This window comes from Anolis sagrei, chromosome 7 (genome assembly GCF_037176765.1).
Source record: "Anolis sagrei isolate rAnoSag1 chromosome 7, rAnoSag1.mat, whole genome shotgun sequence".
In the NCBI taxonomy this organism is placed as follows: domain Eukaryota; kingdom Metazoa; phylum Chordata; class Lepidosauria; order Squamata; family Dactyloidae; genus Anolis; species Anolis sagrei.
The window spans coordinates 5116733-5137465 of NC_090027.1; the positions used below are offsets into that span (position 1 = coordinate 5116733).

General features: G+C 41.3%; 1 protein-coding gene across 3 annotated transcripts in view; it reads left to right on the top strand.

Annotated features, from left to right (window-relative positions):
* Positions 1 to 17241, top strand: part of SLC25A37 (solute carrier family 25 member 37) — a 36005-nt gene extending 18764 nt beyond the window's left edge. Inside the window, exons 2-4 of one of the 3 annotated variants that reach the window (XM_060786981.2) lie at positions 8617 to 8845; positions 14556 to 14612; positions 16490 to 17241. In XM_060786981.2, coding sequence (XP_060642964.2) covers positions 8617 to 8845; positions 14556 to 14612; positions 16490 to 17010 — 807 coding nt within the window. In that variant the 3' untranslated portion in view covers positions 17011 to 17241. Of the gene's footprint in view, positions 1 to 8616; positions 8846 to 8866; positions 9230 to 14555; positions 14613 to 16489 lie in introns of those variants that run through there. The other 2 variants (XM_060786982.2, XM_060786983.2) reach the window with 2 other exon arrangements.
* The last annotated feature ends 3492 nt before the right edge of the window (positions 17242 to 20733 follow it).

Sequence of the window (20733 nt, forward strand, 5' to 3'; positions counted from 1 at the left end):
ACAGCACAACCTCTACTGTTAGTTGTATTGACTGGGGTTGACTGGAGTTGTAGGCTAAAACATCTTGAATGCCAAATGCTCCCTAACTCTGACCTAGGATTGTTGTTTTATGGAAGTCTACGGTTAAAGATTGGACAGACATCTCTTGGAAGTCTGTCTCTGGATCTTCTGCACAGACCAAGGTGTTGAAGCAGCTGGCCTACAAGATTCCCTCAACTCTGATTCTTATTGGTAGAAACTGGGGCAACCAAATGTGGCCCTCCAGCCATGGCTGGAAATTCTGAGGGTTGCAGTCCGAAAAGTAACTTTTCCAAGCAGTGGACTGGACCAGACAGATTTATTTTTGTTTTGTAGCTTCCCTCAGGAGTTTCACCGTTATATTTTCGGTGTGGGGTTTTTTTTTTTGGGAATACTCGGATTCTATTACGAAAAGAAAACAGAACTCTGTCTTGGTAGTTTTTCAATGGCTTGTGACTGTGACTCAGATGCAAGGAAGCAATGCAGGGGGTTGTTTACCAGACACCAGGCTCTTTCCAGATTTTGGGTGGGTTTAGTCTGAATGTTAAGTCAACAGGAGATAGAGACAAGCAAGGCAAGGCACCTTTATTTGAGCAACCGAGTTCTGAGTCCCAGCTTTTGGCAAGGAAATGCCAGGGCTGGGTAAGTTCCAAGTGCTTAGCTTCATTCCCATGCCTTGGAGGCCCCTGGTTGGAACCAGTGTCTGGAATGAGCCCCCGTATTGGTAGGAAATGCTTCCTGAATAATCATGGCTGCATACACTGCTATGCAATCCCACTTATTGTGCCACATTTGATTTGGGTTTTCACTTTGAGAATCTTTGTAAATAAGTTTTACTATCTTTTGAAAGCAAGATGTTATTACAATAGTTTAATAATATAGTAATAATAATAATAATAATAATAATAATAATAATAATAATACTTTATTTGTACCCCGCTACCATCTCCCCATGGGACTTGGTGTGGCTTACATGAGGCTGAGCCCAAACACAACAATACAAGCAATAATAACAACAGTACAAGCAATTAAAAAACACATAGACAATAAGATACACAACATTATCAATAAAACAACACATAATTAAAAACTGTGTGAAGGCCAAATGTAGAGTTAAAATCGGAAATAATGCTGGGACATGAACGGAAGGTGATACTGATGTTTGTGGAAGGGCATACGAGCAGACTTAAAGAAATGTAAAGTGCTTTGGAGGACAAAGTGCTATGGGGGTCATTATTCTGGGAAGGCACACTGGAACAGCCATGTCTTCAATTTCCTCGTGAAGACTGCCAAAGTTGGAGCCTATCTGATGTCTTTAGGTAGTGAGTTCCAGAATCAAGGGGCCACCACCGAAAAGGCCCTCTCTCTCATCCCCACCAATCATGCCTGCGATGCTGGTGGGATCGAGAGCAGGGCCTCTTTGGATGATTGAAGGGATCGTGTGGGTTTGTATACAGAGATGTGATCACGCAGGTAGGCGGGTCCCAAACTGTTCAGGGCTTTGTAGGTAAGAACCTGCACCTTGAATTGGTTCCGGTAGATGAATGGCAGCCAGTGGAGCTCCTTGAACAGGAGGGATGACCTCTCCCTGTAAGAAGCCCCAGTTAACAACCTGGCTGCCACCCATTGAATCATCTGAAATTTCCGGGCCGTTTTGCAGTAATCCAGTCTAGAGGTGACTAAGGCGAGGACCACCTTGGCCAGATCCGCCTTCCCGAGGTACGGTCGTAGTTGGCGCACAATATAATCCTAATTGTTGTAATATTAATATGAATGTTATATCGATCACAGTTTGTGAAAGTTACTTTGTCTAGAATTCCTCAATAACCATGCAGGCTGGCAAATTCTCAAAGTGACAGTTCAAAAAAAAAAAGATTTCTAAACTTTGCTTCATGCTGAACAATATATTGTCAAATAAATGGAAATAGTGCTTGATTAGGTGGATGTGCCTGATCTAGGTAGACAGCTGTACTTTGGATAAGAAAGGAAGAGAGAAGCGAGAAGAGTTTCTTACCAAGGGGGACAGATTCTCTCTCCTTACTTGAGATGTTGTTAGCAATAAAACCTTAAAATCTGTTTTGCAAACATGATCATTTCCCTAATAGTATAAACATACTGAAGGACTCGCTTTCTGTAAACCTCCTTGTGACTAACCTGGGTGTGGTACACAAGTATTCTGAAAATGCCCCATTTCATTTCCCGCTCTGTATTAATTCTTGTAACCACCTAACTGTCCGCAAACATTGGTGCACTGCTACATTATGGCATTTGTTTATGAATTGCTATTTTGCTTTGAAAAAAAAATAACAGGAAAAACAGCAGTAAGAACATATTGGGCAGAAGACATCCAATTCAGATAATGCCCTTTGAATCATCAATTCTGATTAATTTTTATTTTTTTGCATCTGTAATTTTATGAAAATGGCTTTCTGGCTATTTGATGGGGAAAGCCGACAATTATTTATCCTTAGTATGCTTCATAGTTGTGATCTTCAACTATCTTATCTTGTTTTTTCTTTCTTCTGCAAAATAGATGCTGCTTAGCAATGCATTTTCTTTTGAAAAGGTCTCCCCTATAATAATAATCTGTGGATATGTTGAATGATGACAACTAGCATTCCCAGTCAGCATGACTATCCCATCTGGGTGATAATGGGTTGAGAAAAACTCTCGTGCATCTTTTTTTTAAAAAGCTTATTTTCTTATCTGTGCCCTTGGCAAAATCACCTCTGTCGCAATCACCACAGATAGTGACAATGGCTACTTGACCCCATTGGTAATTGCCTTCTGATCTAGATGAGTGATGGGGTAGCAAAGGAAATTCACATCGCCTGTTTTTAAGAAACCAAAACTCAGATGAACTAATGACACCATTTTTGCTACTTTTGCAAGTAATATGAAGGAAGCAGTCGACTTTAATACGAAGAAAAGTTTAGCCTTGCTGTAAGCTTTCAATTTTTCTCCTTATTGGAAGGACATGTTCTTCCATATCACCCTTCCCCAGAGGCATGCCTGGAAGAAATGCAGGAAAGGGCCTTCTAAGTAGCAGATCTAGGCTTTAATTCCTTTCCTAAGCAGTCTACCATGATCCCCTTTCTTTTGATCATCTAATGACAACCAAATAATCCTCTCTTTTCTAGTAATTTGCTATCGTTTCTTGGTATTCTATTCTCTGCAGCATCAGAAGATAAGCTATCTTCATCTTTGATGTAACAATCTTTCGGATATTTAAAGGTAGCTATCATGTCCAGTCCATCCTCTAGGAAATAAAGCCTGACTGCTCACAGAAGGGAAGGATATTAGAGGCAAATCTGAAGTAGTGGGTTGTTGTAGGTTTTTTTGGGCTATATGGCCATGTTCTTGAACAGTGGTTCTCAATCTGTGGGTCCCCAGATGTTTTGGCCTTCAACTCCCAGAAATCCTAACAGTTGGTAAACTGGCTGGAATTTCTGGGCGTTGTAGGCCAAAACACCTGGGGACCCACAGGTTGAGAACCACTGTTCTAGAGGCATTCTCTCCTGACGTTTCGCCTGCATCTATGGCAAGCATCCTCAGAGGTTGTGAGGTCCTCACAACATCTGAGGATGCTTATCATAGATGCAGTTGACACTTCAAGAGAGAATGCCTATAGAACATGGTTATACAGCCCCCCCCCCCCCAAAAAAAAACAACCCTACAACAACCCAGTGATTCCAGCCATGAAATCCTTCGACAATAAATCTGAAGTACTTTGGCCACATAAGAAGACAGGAAAGCTTGGAGAAGATAATGATTCTGGGGGAAATGGAAGGAAAAAGGAAGAGAGGCCAATCAAGGGCAAGATGGATGGTTGGCATCCATGGGCTGGTCCATGAGGTCACAAAGAGTTGGAAATGACTGAATGAATAAACAAAAACATCATGTCACCTCTCAATCTTCTCTCTTCTAGGCTAAACATAACTAATTTCCAAAATTGTTCCTTAGAAGGCTTGGTTTACAGATCTCTGACCATTTTGATTGCTCTTCTCAATGTTGGTGCCCCAAAATGGACAGAGTATTCCAGATGGTGTCTGGCCAAAGTACAATAGAGTGACACTGCTACTTTCCTTGATCTGGACAATAGGCTACCATGCTTCTGTTTATTTATCACATATGTAAAATGATGAAGCGGAGGAACTTTAAGTAGAAGAGTTATGAGGACAGTGCCTTGTAAAGATTCTGCAGAACCTTCTCCATTAAACACTTAATCAATTAGCTTAGCTTAAGCAGCAAAAGCATGAAAGCATCTCCAGTGACTTTTCTTTAGCTCTAGGACATCCTCCTTACTACTAAAGTCCACTACTAAAACACTAGTTAATATTAACAGTACTTCCTTGGAAGTGCTAGGGAGCTTTCAGTGGGCTCACGGCCAGGCAGAGCTCGACGAATACTACTGTTAATTTTTAATAAGCATTTTCTATACATTGCCCCACCTGTTGAAAGTCTTCCTCCCACAACTATAATAACTAGACGCTTCAGAAAAGAAATATAACCCCTTAAACCTTAAATTAAATTGAATTACACTAAACTAAAATTCTTAAATCCTACATTTGTATAGTATTATTTTTATTTATTACATACATTTCTATCCCGCCCTTCTCCCCACAAGGGGACTCATGACGCCCTTACATGAGCATCCAGTGATGCAATCCACATCTATACCAATAAAATTACAATTAAAACAATAAAATCCATTTAAAACGTTATCCAGATTCAACAGTAAATTCATTAACAATAAATTGGGTGAATATCTGCTAGAATCACCCCCTTGTTACATCACTCATTTTAAAGTCAGGTTTCTACCGATCTCTTTGGCTGTTTGCTTCATTTAACATATAGAATTTTTTTAAAAAAATCACATGAACACTTTTTGAATAGCTCATGGAAATGCAATGCTGAGGCTGGATTTGTGCTCATCAGTAGTACCAGCCAATTACAAGCTTCTTGGCAGCTGACAAATTGGCGTTTATCCGCCGTAATTCCTTTGTTGCATTTTCTGGAGATTTGCAGCAAACAAGACAATCTTCTAGGATTAGATTTGCGTACCTTTCTGTTTTTTAAAATGAGGGGTTGTGTTGAAGTGGGATTTGCTGTTCTGGCATTGGCAAAAAGGCCTGGATTTACACCTTGCTGTTGCACTTAGTGAGGTATTACAATGACGAGAGGTAGCGCTTTCTTGGCATAGGCTGAGGACTCTGAGATGGCACGAGAGATGCTTGGTGGTTTTGTCCCACAAATCAGAATGCAACTTTTCAAAGAGACGGTGTGGGAATAGTTTCATTAGGCTTGAGTAGACTTGTTGGGTCCACTTATGGCAGGTTCAGCAGCCTAACAATGAACTTGTACAAACTATCCACGTAGTTATTAAGTATCTGCTTGAGGACACGTGGAGATGTGGAAACATGTCCACAGCTTGGAAAAGAATGTTTTTGTGTTACGTTGTTGTTCATTCATTCAGTTGTTTCCGACTCTTCATGACCTCATGGACCAGCCCACGCCAGAGCTCCCTGTCGGCCGTCACCACCCCCAGCTCCTTCAAAGTCAAGCCAGTCACTACAAGGATGTCATCCATCCACCTTGCCCTTGGTCGGCCCTTTTTCCTTTTTCCTTCCATTTTTCCCAGCATTATTGTCTTCTCTACGCTTTCCTGTCTTCTAATGAAGTGGCCAAAGTACTTCATTTTGGCCTCTACTATCCTTCCCTCCAATGAGCAGTTGGGCTTTATTTCCTGAAGTATGGACTGGTTGGATCTTCTCGCTGTCCCAGGCGCTCTCAGAACTTTCCTCCAACACCACAGCTCAAAAGCACCTATCTTCCTTCACCCAGCCTTCTCTAAGGTCCAGCTCTCACATCTGTAGGTGACTACGGGGAATACCATTGCTTCATTGCCAGTGTGATGTCTCTACTCTTCACTATTTTATTGAGATTGGATATTGCTCTTCTCCCAAGGAGTAAGCGTCTCCTGATTTCCTGATGTTTGTGTTATAGTACTATGTATATAGTGCTACATTAGCATGGCTAGAGCTAGTTGTAGGATTCCGACCATTGTTATCAGAAGTGGATCTTTTCTGAGCTGCCCAGAAGTTGTTGGACTGCATCTCCCATTAGTTTGAACAAGCATAGCTAGTGGTGAAGGATATTATTGTCCAAAAATATCTGGTTGGCCACATGTTCCCCCTTCCTAATCATTAGAGTAGTAGGTATGGGTTTGGGTGGGTTTGTTAGTCTGAAATCTTATTTTCCTCATGAGGTGTGACATCTGAGACCATGGGAGGATATCTCTTGGCTTCACCATGTGGTATAAGAAATATGCCAAACATTTAAGATTTGAAAATCAAAACTGCCAATACCCTACTTTTTCAGGCCTGTCTGTTAGCAGAGAAGCTGCAGTTAATTAGCATTTGTTCAGAATTATAATGCTCAGGTTAGAGTAGGTTGTTGGACAAGTCTACTCTCTTCTCATTCTCCAAGTGTAGTTCTTCATACTACAGTACATAGTCCTTGGCATTTGAGGTTGTTGGGCAGGTCTATTCTCTTCTTATTCTCATTCTGTAACTCTTCATACTACAGTACATAGTCCTTAGAATTTGAGGTAATTCCAAGAAACCAAATATTTTGTTAGATTTCTTTCTCGGTGTATTATATATAGTTTTCACTGATAAGACTGATGATTTATCCCATAAGATTAAAGTAACAAAAGTCCTACTCTCATCCATTATCCCCCCCCCCCCAGATCTTCTATAATGATATTGATCTTCTACCAATATCATTATTGATAGGTTTATAAGATCTTGATGGCTCTGGATTTGGGTTCTTGTGAATTTTCTGGCCATGCTCCAGAAGCATTCTCTCCTGACATTTTGCCTGCATCTTTGGCAGGCATCCTCAGTGGTTGCGAGGTCTGTTGGAAACTACCTCTGAGGATGCCTGCCATAGATGTGTATGAAACATCAGGAGGGAATGCTTCTGGAACATGGCCATACAGCCCGGAAAACTCATAACAATCCAGTGATTCCAGACATGGAAGCTTTCGACAATACACTACTCTGGATTTCTTTTTAAAAATCATGTACATGGACTACATTTTAGTTGTCTGGAAGGAAGCTGCTTTGAATGAAAGTTGTGTTTTTATAGCTGCAGAAGTAAAAGTTTGATATTGTGTTTGGGGATGGGGGGGTATAGTCTTTCACTTGGCTCCTGAATTCCCAACACTGTTTTGCATCTGTTCCTCTGAGCGCCTTCTGTTCAAACTAGATCCAGGCATGGCCTTTTGCCTGAGAAAATTAAATGAAAGTCTTGTGTGGCCGGTTTGCGTTAATAGGTGGCTCTGAAAACACTGGACGCTGTTCTCTGTGCTTAAAGGAGATTCCCATTGTTGAGACATGCTGGGGAAGTATATATAGTTCTATGTATTGTCGAAGGCTTTCATGGCTGGAATCACTTTCATGGCTACCAGTATTAAAAAACTCTAAAATTATAACAGCTAAACAACAGAGAGGAAAAAACCAGGCACAGATTAACACCTCCCAGCAACAGATTTTCCCAGGCTCAGCCAGGCCTTCAAATGCTAATGAAGGTGATCAGCTAAACATTCACACCTAACTGCAGCAGGGAAGAGCTCCTTGCCCCACCCCAGCCATTCCACAGATATATAAACCCATTTTTCCTACTTCCAACAGACCTCACTACCTCTGAGGATGCTTGCCATAGATGCAGGCGAAACGTCAGGAGAAATGCCTCTAGAACATGGCTCTATAGCCCGAAAAAACCCACAAGAACCTATATATAGTTCTACTTGTGGCTTACGTTGAGCATAAACAGTAATGAAATGCCCAAGGACCTTTTTTCAGCTACTTTTTAAAGTGAAGCCATGGTCATGTTTGGCTGACTAGTAGCCCCCCCTGCTGGCATGCTGTTAAAATATGCACCAAAGCCTGTGTTGTCGTTTTCTTAATTGGTCCCCCACAGCTTTTGTTTCCCCCCACTCAGGATGTGTGTGTTGTGAAGAAATTCTCAGAGGTTTAGTGTATCACAGACATCCAAAACCAAACTATTGCTCAACGTGTTTCTAAATGACACCAAACGAGTCAGAAGATTTCTTACTTATCCCTGCAACTCTATATTCAACTAGGAATCCCAGGGCTGTCTCAAAACCCAAGGTCAGTGCCCACCAAACCCTTCCAGTATTTTCTGTTGGTCATGGGAGAACTGTGTGCCAAAATTAGTTCAATTCCATCGTTGGTGGAGTTCAGAATGCTCTTTGATTGTAGGTGAACTATAAATCCCAGCAAGTACAACTCCCAAATGACAAAATCAATCCTCCCCAACCCCACCAGTACTCAAATGTGGGTATATCGAATATTTGTGACAAAGTTGGTCCAGTGAATGAAAATACATCCTGCATATCGAATATTTACATTGCAATTAATAACAGTGGCAAAATTACAGTTATGAAGTAGCAACGTAAACAAATTTATGGTTGGGGATCACCACAACCTGAGAAACCCTATTAAGGGGTCACAGCATTAGGAAGGTTGAGAAACACGGTCCTAATGCTTCCTCGCTTCTTTCTTTTTGCAGACCCGGATGCAGAGTTTGCAACCCGACCCCAAAGCCCAGTACAGGAGTGTGTTTGAGGCCTTGAGGAAGATTGTCCAAACGGAAGGCTTCTGGCGGCCTTTACGCGGGATCAACGTGACTGTGATTGGAGCGGGCCCGGCTCACGCTCTGTACTTTGCCTGCTACGAAAAAATGAAACGCACTTTAAGTGACATTATTCACCATGGAGGGAACAGCCACCTGGCCAACGGTATATTGACATAAGCAGCCTGGGGTGTCCTCCTGGCCCCCTTGGCTCTCAAGTCGCGTCCTTTTCTCTCTCTCTCGTGGTTTGCCACCTTCAGTCTGCATTTTCTGCTTCTGGAGAGAAAGACGCCGGGAAAGACTTCTCACTCAGCAACCTAGGCTCTCTTGCTGCATTCAAACTGTTGTCTATTTCCCACAGGCACCGGCAGTGTTAGAGGAGCATGTCTGAAGAATGCCGAAGATATGTAGTCTTCCAGATCCTCTAAAAGTTAGATGTTGTAAATCATTTGACCATTAACCCCTCATGTGAGGGCACTGAGAAGCCAATGCCTTAAGTAGTGTGTCAGTCTAGCCTGGGCATTTCTAGGGGTTTGATTCCGCAAATCAGGTTTGCTACTGCTACTTCGTAATCACATTTGTGGTTATTTTATGACCATAATATCAGTTTGGCTGCAGCACTCCAAGGTCCACCTCTAGATAAATATTTTTATTTCTTAATAAAAGTAAGCCAGGTGTGTTTGGAAGCTTGCAACCCTTTGCTATTTGCTATTATTTTGGCTTTTGAAAGTGTGAGGCATCTCTAGTTGGAGGTTCCTTTAAAGAAATATTTTGGACTTCATCTCCCAAAGACAGCAAGCAACACGACTGATAGAAAGGCATTGTGGGAGCTATAGTCTACAACATTTGAAATACCAGTTTCCCCATCCCTAATTTAAGAGTCCATATTGATATTCACTCTTGAAGAACTTGCATAGTTCTCTTAGATTATAAGTTTGCAGTCTTGTCACAAAGTTGCACTTAATTGCATTTTCACCACCTATATTGATGCAAATTAATGCAAATACTTCCATCTTATGTAAACTTGTATGTCAGGCTGGATGAGTTACAATGGGAACCTTCAGAGTGTGTCAACTCAACTTCCAGTATTTTGTTGAATTTTTTTTTAAAAAAAGAAAATCCGCTAAAATATTTTTTAGTTTGAACCTCTTGGTAACAGATATTGACAGTCTTATAGTTGGGGCAACATATATATACACTTCGAGGATTACAATTGCGTACCATATAAGCTGACCCGAATATAAGCCAAGGCACCTAATTTTACCACAAAAAACTGGAGAAAAGTATGACCTTGAGTATAAGCCCAGGGTGGGAAATGCAACAGTTACTGGAAAATTTCAAAATAAAAATACTGTATATACTCAAGTATAAGCCTAGTTTTTCAGCCCATTTTTAGGCTGAAAAAGCTGCCCTCGGTTTATACTTGAGTCAAAGTTATTTATTATTTTACTCTGTTATTACTATTATTTTTATTACATTTATTGTTTTCTTCTATTATTGGCATTATTACATTTGCATTATTTTACTCTATTATTTTATTACATTTATTATTTTACTTTATTATTATTGGAAGGATACGTAAGCACATTGATTCTGAAAAAAGTTAAAATAATGGTTTAATCAAAGTTGGTCAGTCTTCTTTTAAATTACAGTTTTATGTAAACATTGAAAACCATGTAACCTACTGTTTCCTCAATTAATGTAATTTTATTGGTATCTATATTTATTTTGCATTACCTGTAGCTGCTGCATTTCCCACCCTTGACTTATATTCGAGTCAATATGTTTTCCCATTTTTGGTGGTAAAATTAGGTGCCTTGGTTTATATTCGGGTCAGCTTATACTCTAGTATATATGGTAGATGCCAATAAAATTACATTAATTGAGGTGTCAATAGGTTAAATGGTTTTGAATATTTATCATATTTCAAAGAAAAACATTAAACTAGCTCTGTAAATGGAAAAGTAGGGTCAATATAAACAATATGGTATCAACAATAACATAATAATAATAATAATAATAATAATAGAACTTCATTTGTATCCCGCCCTATCTCCCCATGGGGGCTCAGGCCAGCTTCCAACATAATAACAGGCAAACATTCAATGCCAATATAAACAATGTAGAGCTAGATGTAGATCTATAATTATATATACTAATTTCATATATGCATTTCCCGCTGAAACATTTACAAATCCTCTCTATATGTGCATTTCCCTCCTGCAATATTTGCAAGTCCTATATATCTATATTCATATATATCTATCCAGACATCTCTCTCTATATAGATAATTATCTGTATAGAATTTGCAAAGATGTGCCAACATGTGATGGGGAAAATTCATATTTGAAATTATCTATATACACATATATACGCACACACAAATATACAGATATATAGGTACCTCTTTATATTTGTTGGAATCTATATATAGGATTTGCAGAGACTTGCAAAATGTGAGGGGTAAATTCATATAAAAATAATGTATAGATATAGATACAGATGTATAGGTACATGGAAATCTCTAGATATCTGTATGTAAATAGGATTTGCAGAGACCAGCAAACATATGAGGGAAAACTGGGTTGTTGTAGGTTTTTTCGGGCTATATGGCCATGTTCTAGAGGCATTCTCTCCTATTTTATTTCGCGTATTTCTACCCCGCCCTTCTTGACCCCCAAGGGGGGACTCAGGGCGGCTTACACAATTCGATGCCAACAACAATAAAATAAAACATGTATCAAAAGCAATTATAAAACAATTAAAACAATCAAGTTATATATCACAATCAATAAATCCAATCTAATGTTCAACGTTCGTCAACGCAGAATCCATAAATTCATTCCACATTGTCAAAACCTATCAATTCTAGTCATCATTGTCCTTTGTCTATCTGCCAGATTACCCAAAGGCCTGGTCCCATATCCATGTTTTTAGTTTCCTTCTGAAAGAGAGGAGGGATGTCGATGATCTGATTTCCCTGGGAAGTTAATTCCACAGGCGAGGGGCCACCACCGAGAAGGCCCTGCTCCTCGTCCCCACCAATCTCACTTGTGATAGACTTTTGCCTGCATCTACGGCAAGCATCTTCAGAGGTAGGATGAGGATGCTTGCCATAGATGCAGGCTAAACGTCAGGAGAGAGTGCCTCTGGAACATGGCCATTTAGCCCGAAAAAACCTACAACAGCCCAGTGATTCTGGTCATGAAAGCCTTCGACAATACATATGAGGGAAAACTTTCAAGGAAACAAAATGCACATATAAAGTTAATACATTTAGATACACAAAAAGGGCCAGGATATGGGCGTGTTTAAGAGAGCCATACACACAAGGAGGACATGAAATATATTCTGAAAAACTTGGCTTATCTTCAAGTATATACGGTAAATTCTGGAATCCTGCAAAGAAATGCTAGATCTCAGTTCTTGTGGGTTTTTTCGGGCTATATGGCCATGTTCTAGAGGCATTTCTCCTGACGTTTCGCCTGCATCTATGGCAAGCATCCTCAGAGGTGAGGATGCTTGCCATAGATGCAGGCGAAACGTCAGGAGAAATGCCTCTAGAACATGGCCATATAGCCTGAAAAAACCCACAAGAACTGAGTGATTCCAGCCATGAAAGCCTTCGAAAATGCTAGATCACATCAATTACTTGCCAAGTCAGAAACTATTTTTGGTCTGTATCCTTTGTGTGCTTCGGATTCCTCTGACTCCACAACCTCAGGACACTGCACCTCAAAACAGGATAAAGTTTTGCTTGTCTTACGGCTTCTTAAAAGTGTGTTTGATTCCCTTTGCTGTGTTTTATGAATGTTTGCTACCTCACAATACCCTGGCATCTAACCCATAGTAACCCATTGTTATGGGATAGTCAGCCTTTCTTTTGATACAGCAGAGCTCTTTTGTTTTGAACATGCCCGGTCTTTCTGAGATGTGAGAGTTCATGTCCTAATATAGCTATCATGTGCAGGCATTACCATGCTGATCTGGATACCAATTTTTTTCCAGTAATAGTAAAAATAATAGAGTAAAATAATACATGTAATAATAATAGAGTACAATAAAAATGTCATAAAATGATAAGAAATAGAGAAAAATAAATAATAATAATAGAGTAAAATAATAAATGTAATAATGATAATAATAGAGTAAAATAATAAATGTAATAATGATAATAATAGAGTAAAATAATAAATGTAATAATGATAATAATAGAGTAAAATAATAAATATAATAATGATAATAATAGAGTAAAATAATGTAAATGTAATAATAATAAATAGAGTAAAATATTAAATAATAAATAATACAAATAACAGAGTAAAATAATAAATAACCTTGACGCGAGTATAATTCGAGGAGGTTTTTTTCAGCCTCAAAAAGGGGCTGAAAAACTAGGCTTATACTCGAGTATATACAGTATATCTGTGTTGACTTATAACCACCCTCGGATCATGGACTTCCAGAAGGCTGCTCACAATTGCATTTTCCAAATATTTTGAATTACAGTTAGCTTGAGGCCCAGCCAACCTGGGTAGTTTTTGGAAATGATGGGGATTGTAGTCCAAAATATCTGAAGGACACTCGCATTAAGAAAGTTGGAGAACACTTCCTCATGCCTTCATATAGTTGTGGTCAGATTGCCCTTTTAAAAACAACACAATTTGCCTGTGAATATTTATAGTAGATATGAGATGGTTTTGTAGAGATGATTGTATTTTCTGGGAATAGTTTCAGGTAAGATTTCAGGTAAGAATATTTGCAATGCTTCCTTTCAGTTGAAGCATCATGGTAGTCCGTTTTTTAGTATCTGGTACTTGTGCAGCAGTAGCGAGTTGGCGTTTTGGATTCTCTGTTGGCCTTTCCACACATTCATCTCATCCAGAATATCAAGGCAGATAATCCACTGGTGGCATAACGGGTTAAACCACTGAGCTGCTGAACTTGCTGACTGAAAGGTTGGCGGTTCAAATGGGGAGCGGGGTGAGCTCCTGCTGTTAGTCCCAGCTCCTGCCAACCTAGCAGTTTGAAAATATTATTATTTATTTATTAATTTACTATATTTGTATACTGCCCTTCTCAGGCCTTAGGTGACTCAGGTTTACAATGGCAACAATTCAATGCTCAAAAACACCATCAAACATTTAAAAACATTAACACATAATAATATAACAATAACAAGAATACTAAAAGCATACATCATTTGCGTCTCCTAATAAAAACATTGTCCCATTGTAGATCAATAGGTACTGCCTTGCAGGAAGGTAATGGTGCTCCATACAGTCATGCTGGCCACATGACCTTGGAGGTGTCAACGGACAACGCTGGCTCTTCGGCTTAGAAATAGAGATGAGCACCAACCCCAAGAGTCAGACACGACTGGAGTTAATGTCAGGGGAAACATTTATATTTACTAATCCATGATATCTGTTTTGAACTGGGTTTCCTGAGTCCACACTGCCATATAATCCAGTTCAATGTGGATTTTATACTGCTATGTGGAAATGGCCTGGGTATTGTTGAACTAGAACTGCCATCAGTCCTAACCAGTGCTGAGGAATAATGGAAATCACAATACAGCAACCTCTGGAGGTCCAAACATTCTCCATCCTTGTCATGTACCATACTGAGCTTCTTTTTGCACAGGTTTTTGTACATATAAGATTATGTTTTGTGAAGAACAGAGTTATAAATGTTACTGTCTGAACGACAGCTATCACAATCTCTGAGACAACTTTCTAAGTTGTGGCCTGTGAGTCTGTATGCAGTGAAAAGTGGCTTCTGTGTTTTGTTCTGAAGCTCCACATGTTGAGCACCCAAAAGCTATGTGAGAATGACTTTGTGAAAGGGGAATGTCTTGTTTCTTTTTTTGCAGGAATGGCTGGGAGCATGGCTACCCTACTCCATGATGGTGTCATGAATCCTGCTGAAGGTAATACTGTTTGATGTGGATGCTCCAGTGGGGTGAAGAGGAGGGAAACCCTACTGACAGTATTTGGGTATCTGTCGTAATCACCTGCTGTGATTTCTGAGAATTTACTTCTACCTTTGATTGTTCTCAGAGATTCTATAGGGTTCCTTGGTCAGTCTTATCTGCATATTGGTGGCGGCGGAAGATAAGATTGCCATTGACCAGCTTTTCCCAACTCGGCACCAGTCAGATATACCTGTCAGGACGACCGTATCAGTACTCTGCCATAAAGAAGGGAGGTGGGGGAGGAAAGCTGTGTACAGTTGGGGAAGGTAGTGTAGATAAGACATCTGTTTTATGAGGGAAATTGAAAATCAGTTAACAGGCTGTGGACATACTGTTTGGCCATTAGGGGGCAGATGGGAGTTGGGGCTGATATATTCAGGGAAACTTTAGAACTGTCTTTTTCGGATTGTGGAAAGAAGGAATTAACCACTTGTCTCCAGCATTTTTTGTTGTTGTGAGCTTGATTTTAACCCCAAGTTCTTCTAGAGCAGGGGTCCTCAAACTACGGCCCGGGTGCCACGTGCAGTCCTCTGAGGGTATTTATCTGGCCCGCCAAGGAGGAGGCCTCCTTTTCAGTGGAATCAGTCTTGGCTCTGCTAACGCAGAGCTCCTTTCGTTCTTTCTGTCTCCCCCTCACTCTCTCTCTCTCCTCGTTTCAGTCTCTCTCCTTTCCCCCTTCTTTTTCTTTCTCTTTTTCCCTCTTCCTTTCTCCCTTCTGTTTCTCCCTCTTTTTTCTCTCCCTTTCTCCTCTTCTTTTTATATCCCTTTCTTCTTCCTTGGGTTCCAGCGCTGGAGGCCCAGGGAGGAGGGGGGGAGGAGGATAAATGCCCTCAGAGGGCGGCATTTGGGCCCCCGGGGCCATCGTTTGAGGACCCCTTCTCCAGAAGATCTTGGAGTTAAAATTAAGCTTACAACAACAACAACAAAATGCTGGAGACAAGTGATTTATTCCTTCTTTCCACAATCCAAAAAAGACAGTTCTAAAGTTTCCCGGAGGAGTTCACCCCCTCCCCTCGCCCAGCACTGCCTTCTTGCGCCTCCTGCGCAAGTGGTCCTTGCCAGTTGCCAGAACTTGCACATTGCCAAGCTGGGCCGGATGCTGGTGCAGCAGGGCTTGCTGGAGCCCATAGTGTGCGACCCTGCTTTCCTGCACGACCAGGGCCTGTGCAGGTGAACAATAGAGTTCATCTACACTGCAGAATTAATGCAGTTTGACACCAGTTTGTCGTGGTGTAATGCTATGGAATCCTGGGATTTAAATTTTTATAAGCTGATTCGCTTTTTCTGCCGAAAGATCAAACTGCAGCTGCAGGATTCCATAACATAGAGTTAAAGTGGTTCTTCATTTTAAATATAGTATTTGTTCCCATTTTGTTTTTTTACTTCAAAATAAGATATGTGCAGTGTGCATAGTAATTTGATCCTAGTTTTTTAAAACTTATAGTCTGATCCTCCAATGGTCTGAGGGATAGTGAATTGGCCCCCTGTTTAAAAAGTTTGAGGACCCCTGTTCTAGAGTTTGACAATACCAGATTACAAATCTCATCCAACATATTGGCTGGGCACTTTGGTTTGGAATTCAGGAGAGTTGACTGATACTGAGCCAGGTCAATGCTCCATTTAGTTGAGAACTGCCTCCACTGTGGTTTGAGGAAGCGTTGCCCCACCAAACATTTGGGACTATCACCTCCCAGAAATGGTAACCAACTTACTGACATGGTTCTAACTTGCTTTGTGTTTTTCTCTTCCTTCCTTTGCTGTTCCCATCATACTGTCTTCTAATTCAACTGGCATCCATGATCCCCTCGTTGGCCATCTTGTGTGGGCGGCAGTGGTGAAACAGCGCATGCAGATGTACAATTCTCCATACAAGACTGTCATGGAATGCATCAGGACGGTGCATAGGACTGAAGGCTTGGGTGCCTTTTACCGGAGCTACACCACGCAGCTCACCATGAATGTCCCCTTCCAGGCCATTCACTTTATCACCTATGAGTTCATGCAGGAGCAGATCAACCCCCGGCGGCAGTACAACCCTCTCTCACACATTGTCTCGGGGGCCGTGGCTGGGGCCGTGGCGGCAGCGGCCACGACGCCCCTGGACGTCTGCAAAACGCTCCTCAACACCCAAGAGAACATGGTCCTGAGTTCTATAAACATTAGCGGTCACTTGTCAGGAATGGCCAACGCCTTTAGGACAGTGTACCAGCTGGGAGGGGTCGCTGGGTATTTTAAGGGAGTGCAGGCACGGGTGATCTACCAGATGCCTTCAACCGCCATTGCCTGGTCTGTCTATGAATTCTTCAAGTATGTGCTTACAAAGCGCGAGATGAAGAAGGGAAGTCCGTGCTGATGACTCTTGAGCCACAAATCGCCCAAGACAGTGACATCTCTCTGTGTCTGCACACTCTCCCCACGCTCCTTGGAAAGGTTTCTGGTGGGATTCACAGCTGAGTTCTGAGACGTATGTGTGCGTGGGGTGTGAGTTTTGAAATTCTGGAGCAGTCCCGTTCTCTCCCTTCTCATATCTTTTCTTTTTTTGCAAAACCAAATTGTTAAAAAGAGAGGTGAATCCTTAAAACAAGGACTGGTCGTCTTTTGTTCCCCTTGTGGCTATGAGAAATGTGGTAAAAAAATATTGTACCGTATTTTCTGGCGTATAAGACTACTGTTTAACCCAGGGGTTCTCAAACTATGGCCCGGGGGCCGGATATGGCCCTGCAAAGTCATTTATCCGGCCCTTGCTCAGGGTCAACCTAAGTCTGAAGTGACTTGAAAGCACACAACAACAACAATCCTATCTCATCAGCCAAAAGCAGGCACACACTTCCCATTGAAATACTAATAAGTTCATATTTGTTAGAATTGTTCTACATTTTAATTATTGTATTGTTTTTAAGTTGTCTTTGAACAACAAATAAGATATGTGCAGTGTGCATAGGAATTCATTCATTATTTTTTTCAAATTATAATCCGGCCCTCCAACAGTTCGAGGGATTGTGATCTGGCCCTCTGTTTAAAAAGTTTGAGGACCCCTGGTTTCACCCTAGAAGATCTTCTCAAAAGTCAGGGGTCGTCTTATACACCGGGAGTCGACTTATATGCTGGGAGTAGTCTTATATGCTAGGAGTAGTCTTATAGAACGTGCTGAAACTTCCAATCCTGAGGTAGAGTGGCTCTGGGCCCAGAAAAACACACCTCTTTTACCTGTCTGGCCCACCATTGTATCCTATTACCGTCCCTCCTCCTCTGCCTCTCAGATCTCGCTCCTGAAGACTGTCGTGAAGCAGTGCAGGTGCGCATGTGCGAGATCTGAGAGGCAGAGAAGGAGGGACAGTAATGGGAAAATTACCAAATTGAAATCAATTTTTATTTGGTGTGCGTTGGAAGAGGGGTAGTCTTATACAGCGAGTATATTCCAAACTCTATATTTTAACTGGAAAAGTTGGGGGTCGTTTTATATGTCCAGTCGTCTTATATGCCGGAATATACGGTACTTGTTTTTATTATTGTACTGCTTTTTTTGGAGGGAGGGGGGCAAACCCAGAGTAAAAAGCTGTGGGAGGGGACAAAATTATTTTGTGTGGTTAACATAGAAAGGTGATGCCTTTTGGCTAATCTTTATATAGAGAAATGCGATATACATGGATAATGTTTATCCTTTATTTTTCTATATCGGTGAATTGGGTCATTTTTTAAAAAAAGAATTAAAACTGTGCGAATGAGTGAAAAAAGGGCTTTTTGAAATGGTGAAAATCACCATTTGCTGCCCGCCCTGCCTCATGGAATGGCTTTAACCATATTCCCTTTTCCCTCAGCATCATAGTGGTAGAGAAGCTGGCGTGTGTGTGTGTGTGTGTGTGTGTGTTTCCTCTTCTCTCTACCCCTCCCATGCTTATTAGCTCTTAGTATATCTAGCTTGAAAACAACTTGAAATGATTTAAAACGTCGACTTACTGAAAATCTACCTTACATGTGTGTCTTCCCTATTATGTGTCAGAATTGGTGGACACTTCTGGGAATATTAACCAGTTTTCACCACTGCCAAAGTAGTTTAATACTCATTTTTTAGATGTCGAATGGTACTTAACCCCTGCCTCCAACTGCATCTCCGTTCCTGTGTAGATTTTTTAAATGTATTCTTATTTCTCATTAAGTTTCCAATTAGGTTTTTCCTCCTGCCTATCCTCTCCTATGTCTGGCTTGCAGGTATGTGCAAACCTTTTGTGTGTAAGGGAATGCCTGCAAAGTGTGTTCATGGGGGGTGGGGGTGCCGAGTTTACATTCCCATAAGGCAGGGATGAACTACTGAGACTTTCCAGATGTTTTTGGCCTGCATGCCCATTGATGAGGGATTATGGGTCGATTATGTGGGTAGCCTAAAAACACTTGGAGGGCCGTAGTTGCCCATCCTTGCCGTAGGAGAGCTCTTGTTTGAGTTGAAAAAGATTGACGTGGAAATGTTTGTTGCCATGTAGCACTAAAGCCTTGGAACCGAAAAGCCTTAGCAGAGGAGAATGTAAAGTCAGACTTTGCTCCAAAGCCAAAAAAAAAAAAAAGCAACAACAAAAAGCCACCCTGTGTGCATTGTGTGTGTACTTGCAGCTATCTGTACAATTGAAAGAGTGTGGAATTGGTTCAGCACTTGCGGGATTGATGTGTGGGCTGCTCTGAAACTTTGCAGCTTTGGAAGTGTTTACAGAAATGTATTGTCGAAGGCTTTCATGGCCGGAATCACTGGGTTGTTGTAGGTTTTTCCGGGCTATATGGCCATGTTCTGGAAGCAATTTTTCTCCTGACGTTTCGCCTGCATCTATGGCAAACATCCTCAGAGGTAGTGAGGTCTGAGGATGCTTGCCATAGATGCAGGCAAAACGTCAGGAGAAAAATTGCCTCCAGAACATGGCCATATAGCCCGGAAAAACCTACAACAACCCAGTTTACAGAAATGTTTTGTCCATTCAACGAATGAGCAATACCTTTGGCTCCCCAGATGTTTTATACTAGAACTCCTACAATGCCTTCCCACTGGCCATGCCTTTTGAGGCTGATGAGAAACTTGAGGATTTATTATTATTATTATTATTATTATTATTATTATTATTATTATTATTGCAAATTTGGGGTATCAACTTGCACTTGCAATACCACCTGTCTTGAAACACATACAATTTGAAAATGAGTGACTTAGCTTTCTGACTAACTATGTAGGGGAAAATCAAAATATACTCTTCCCTCCTCTGAAATGTCTGCTTGGGTTGTAGACTCCTAGAGTTGGAAGAGACCTCCTGGGCCATCCAGTCCAACCCCATTCTGCCAAGAAGCAGGAAAATCGCATTCAAAGCACCCCCAACAGATAGCCAGCCAGCCTCTGTTTAAAAGCCTCCAAAGAAGGAGCCTCCACCACACTTTTGGGCAGAGGGTTCCAGTGCTGAACAGCTCTCAAGTTCTTCCTTATGTTCAGGTGGAATCTCCTTTCCTGTTGTTTGAAGCCACTCCTGACAGATGGCCATCCAGCCTCTGTTTAAAAGCTTCCAAAGAAGGAGCCTCCACCACACTCCGTGGCAGAGAGTTCCACTGCTGAACGGCTCTCACAGTCAGGAAGTTCTTCCTCATGTTGGAATCTCCTTTCCCATAGTTTGAAGCCATTGTCCCATTGCGTCCTAGTCTCCAGGGGAGCAGAAAACAAGCTTGCTCCCTCCTCCCTGTGACTTCCTCTCACATATTTATACATGGCTATCATATCTCCTCTCAGCCTTCTCTTCTTCAGGCTAAACATGCCCAGCTCCTTAAGCCGCTCCTCATAGGGCTTGTTCTGCAGACTCTTGATCCTTTTAGTTGCCCTCCTCTGGACACATTTCAGCTGAGAGTCAACATCTCCCTTAAGTTGCGATGTCCAGAATTGGACACAGTGTGATTCCAGGTGTGGTCTGACCAAGGGAAGCATGACTTCCCTGGTGCTAGACACTAGAGTTTGTGCAGGCCAAACTCTCATTGGTTTTTTTAGCTGCCACATGACATTGTTGGCTCATGTTTAACTTATTGTCCACAAGGACTCTCAAGATCTTTTTCACGT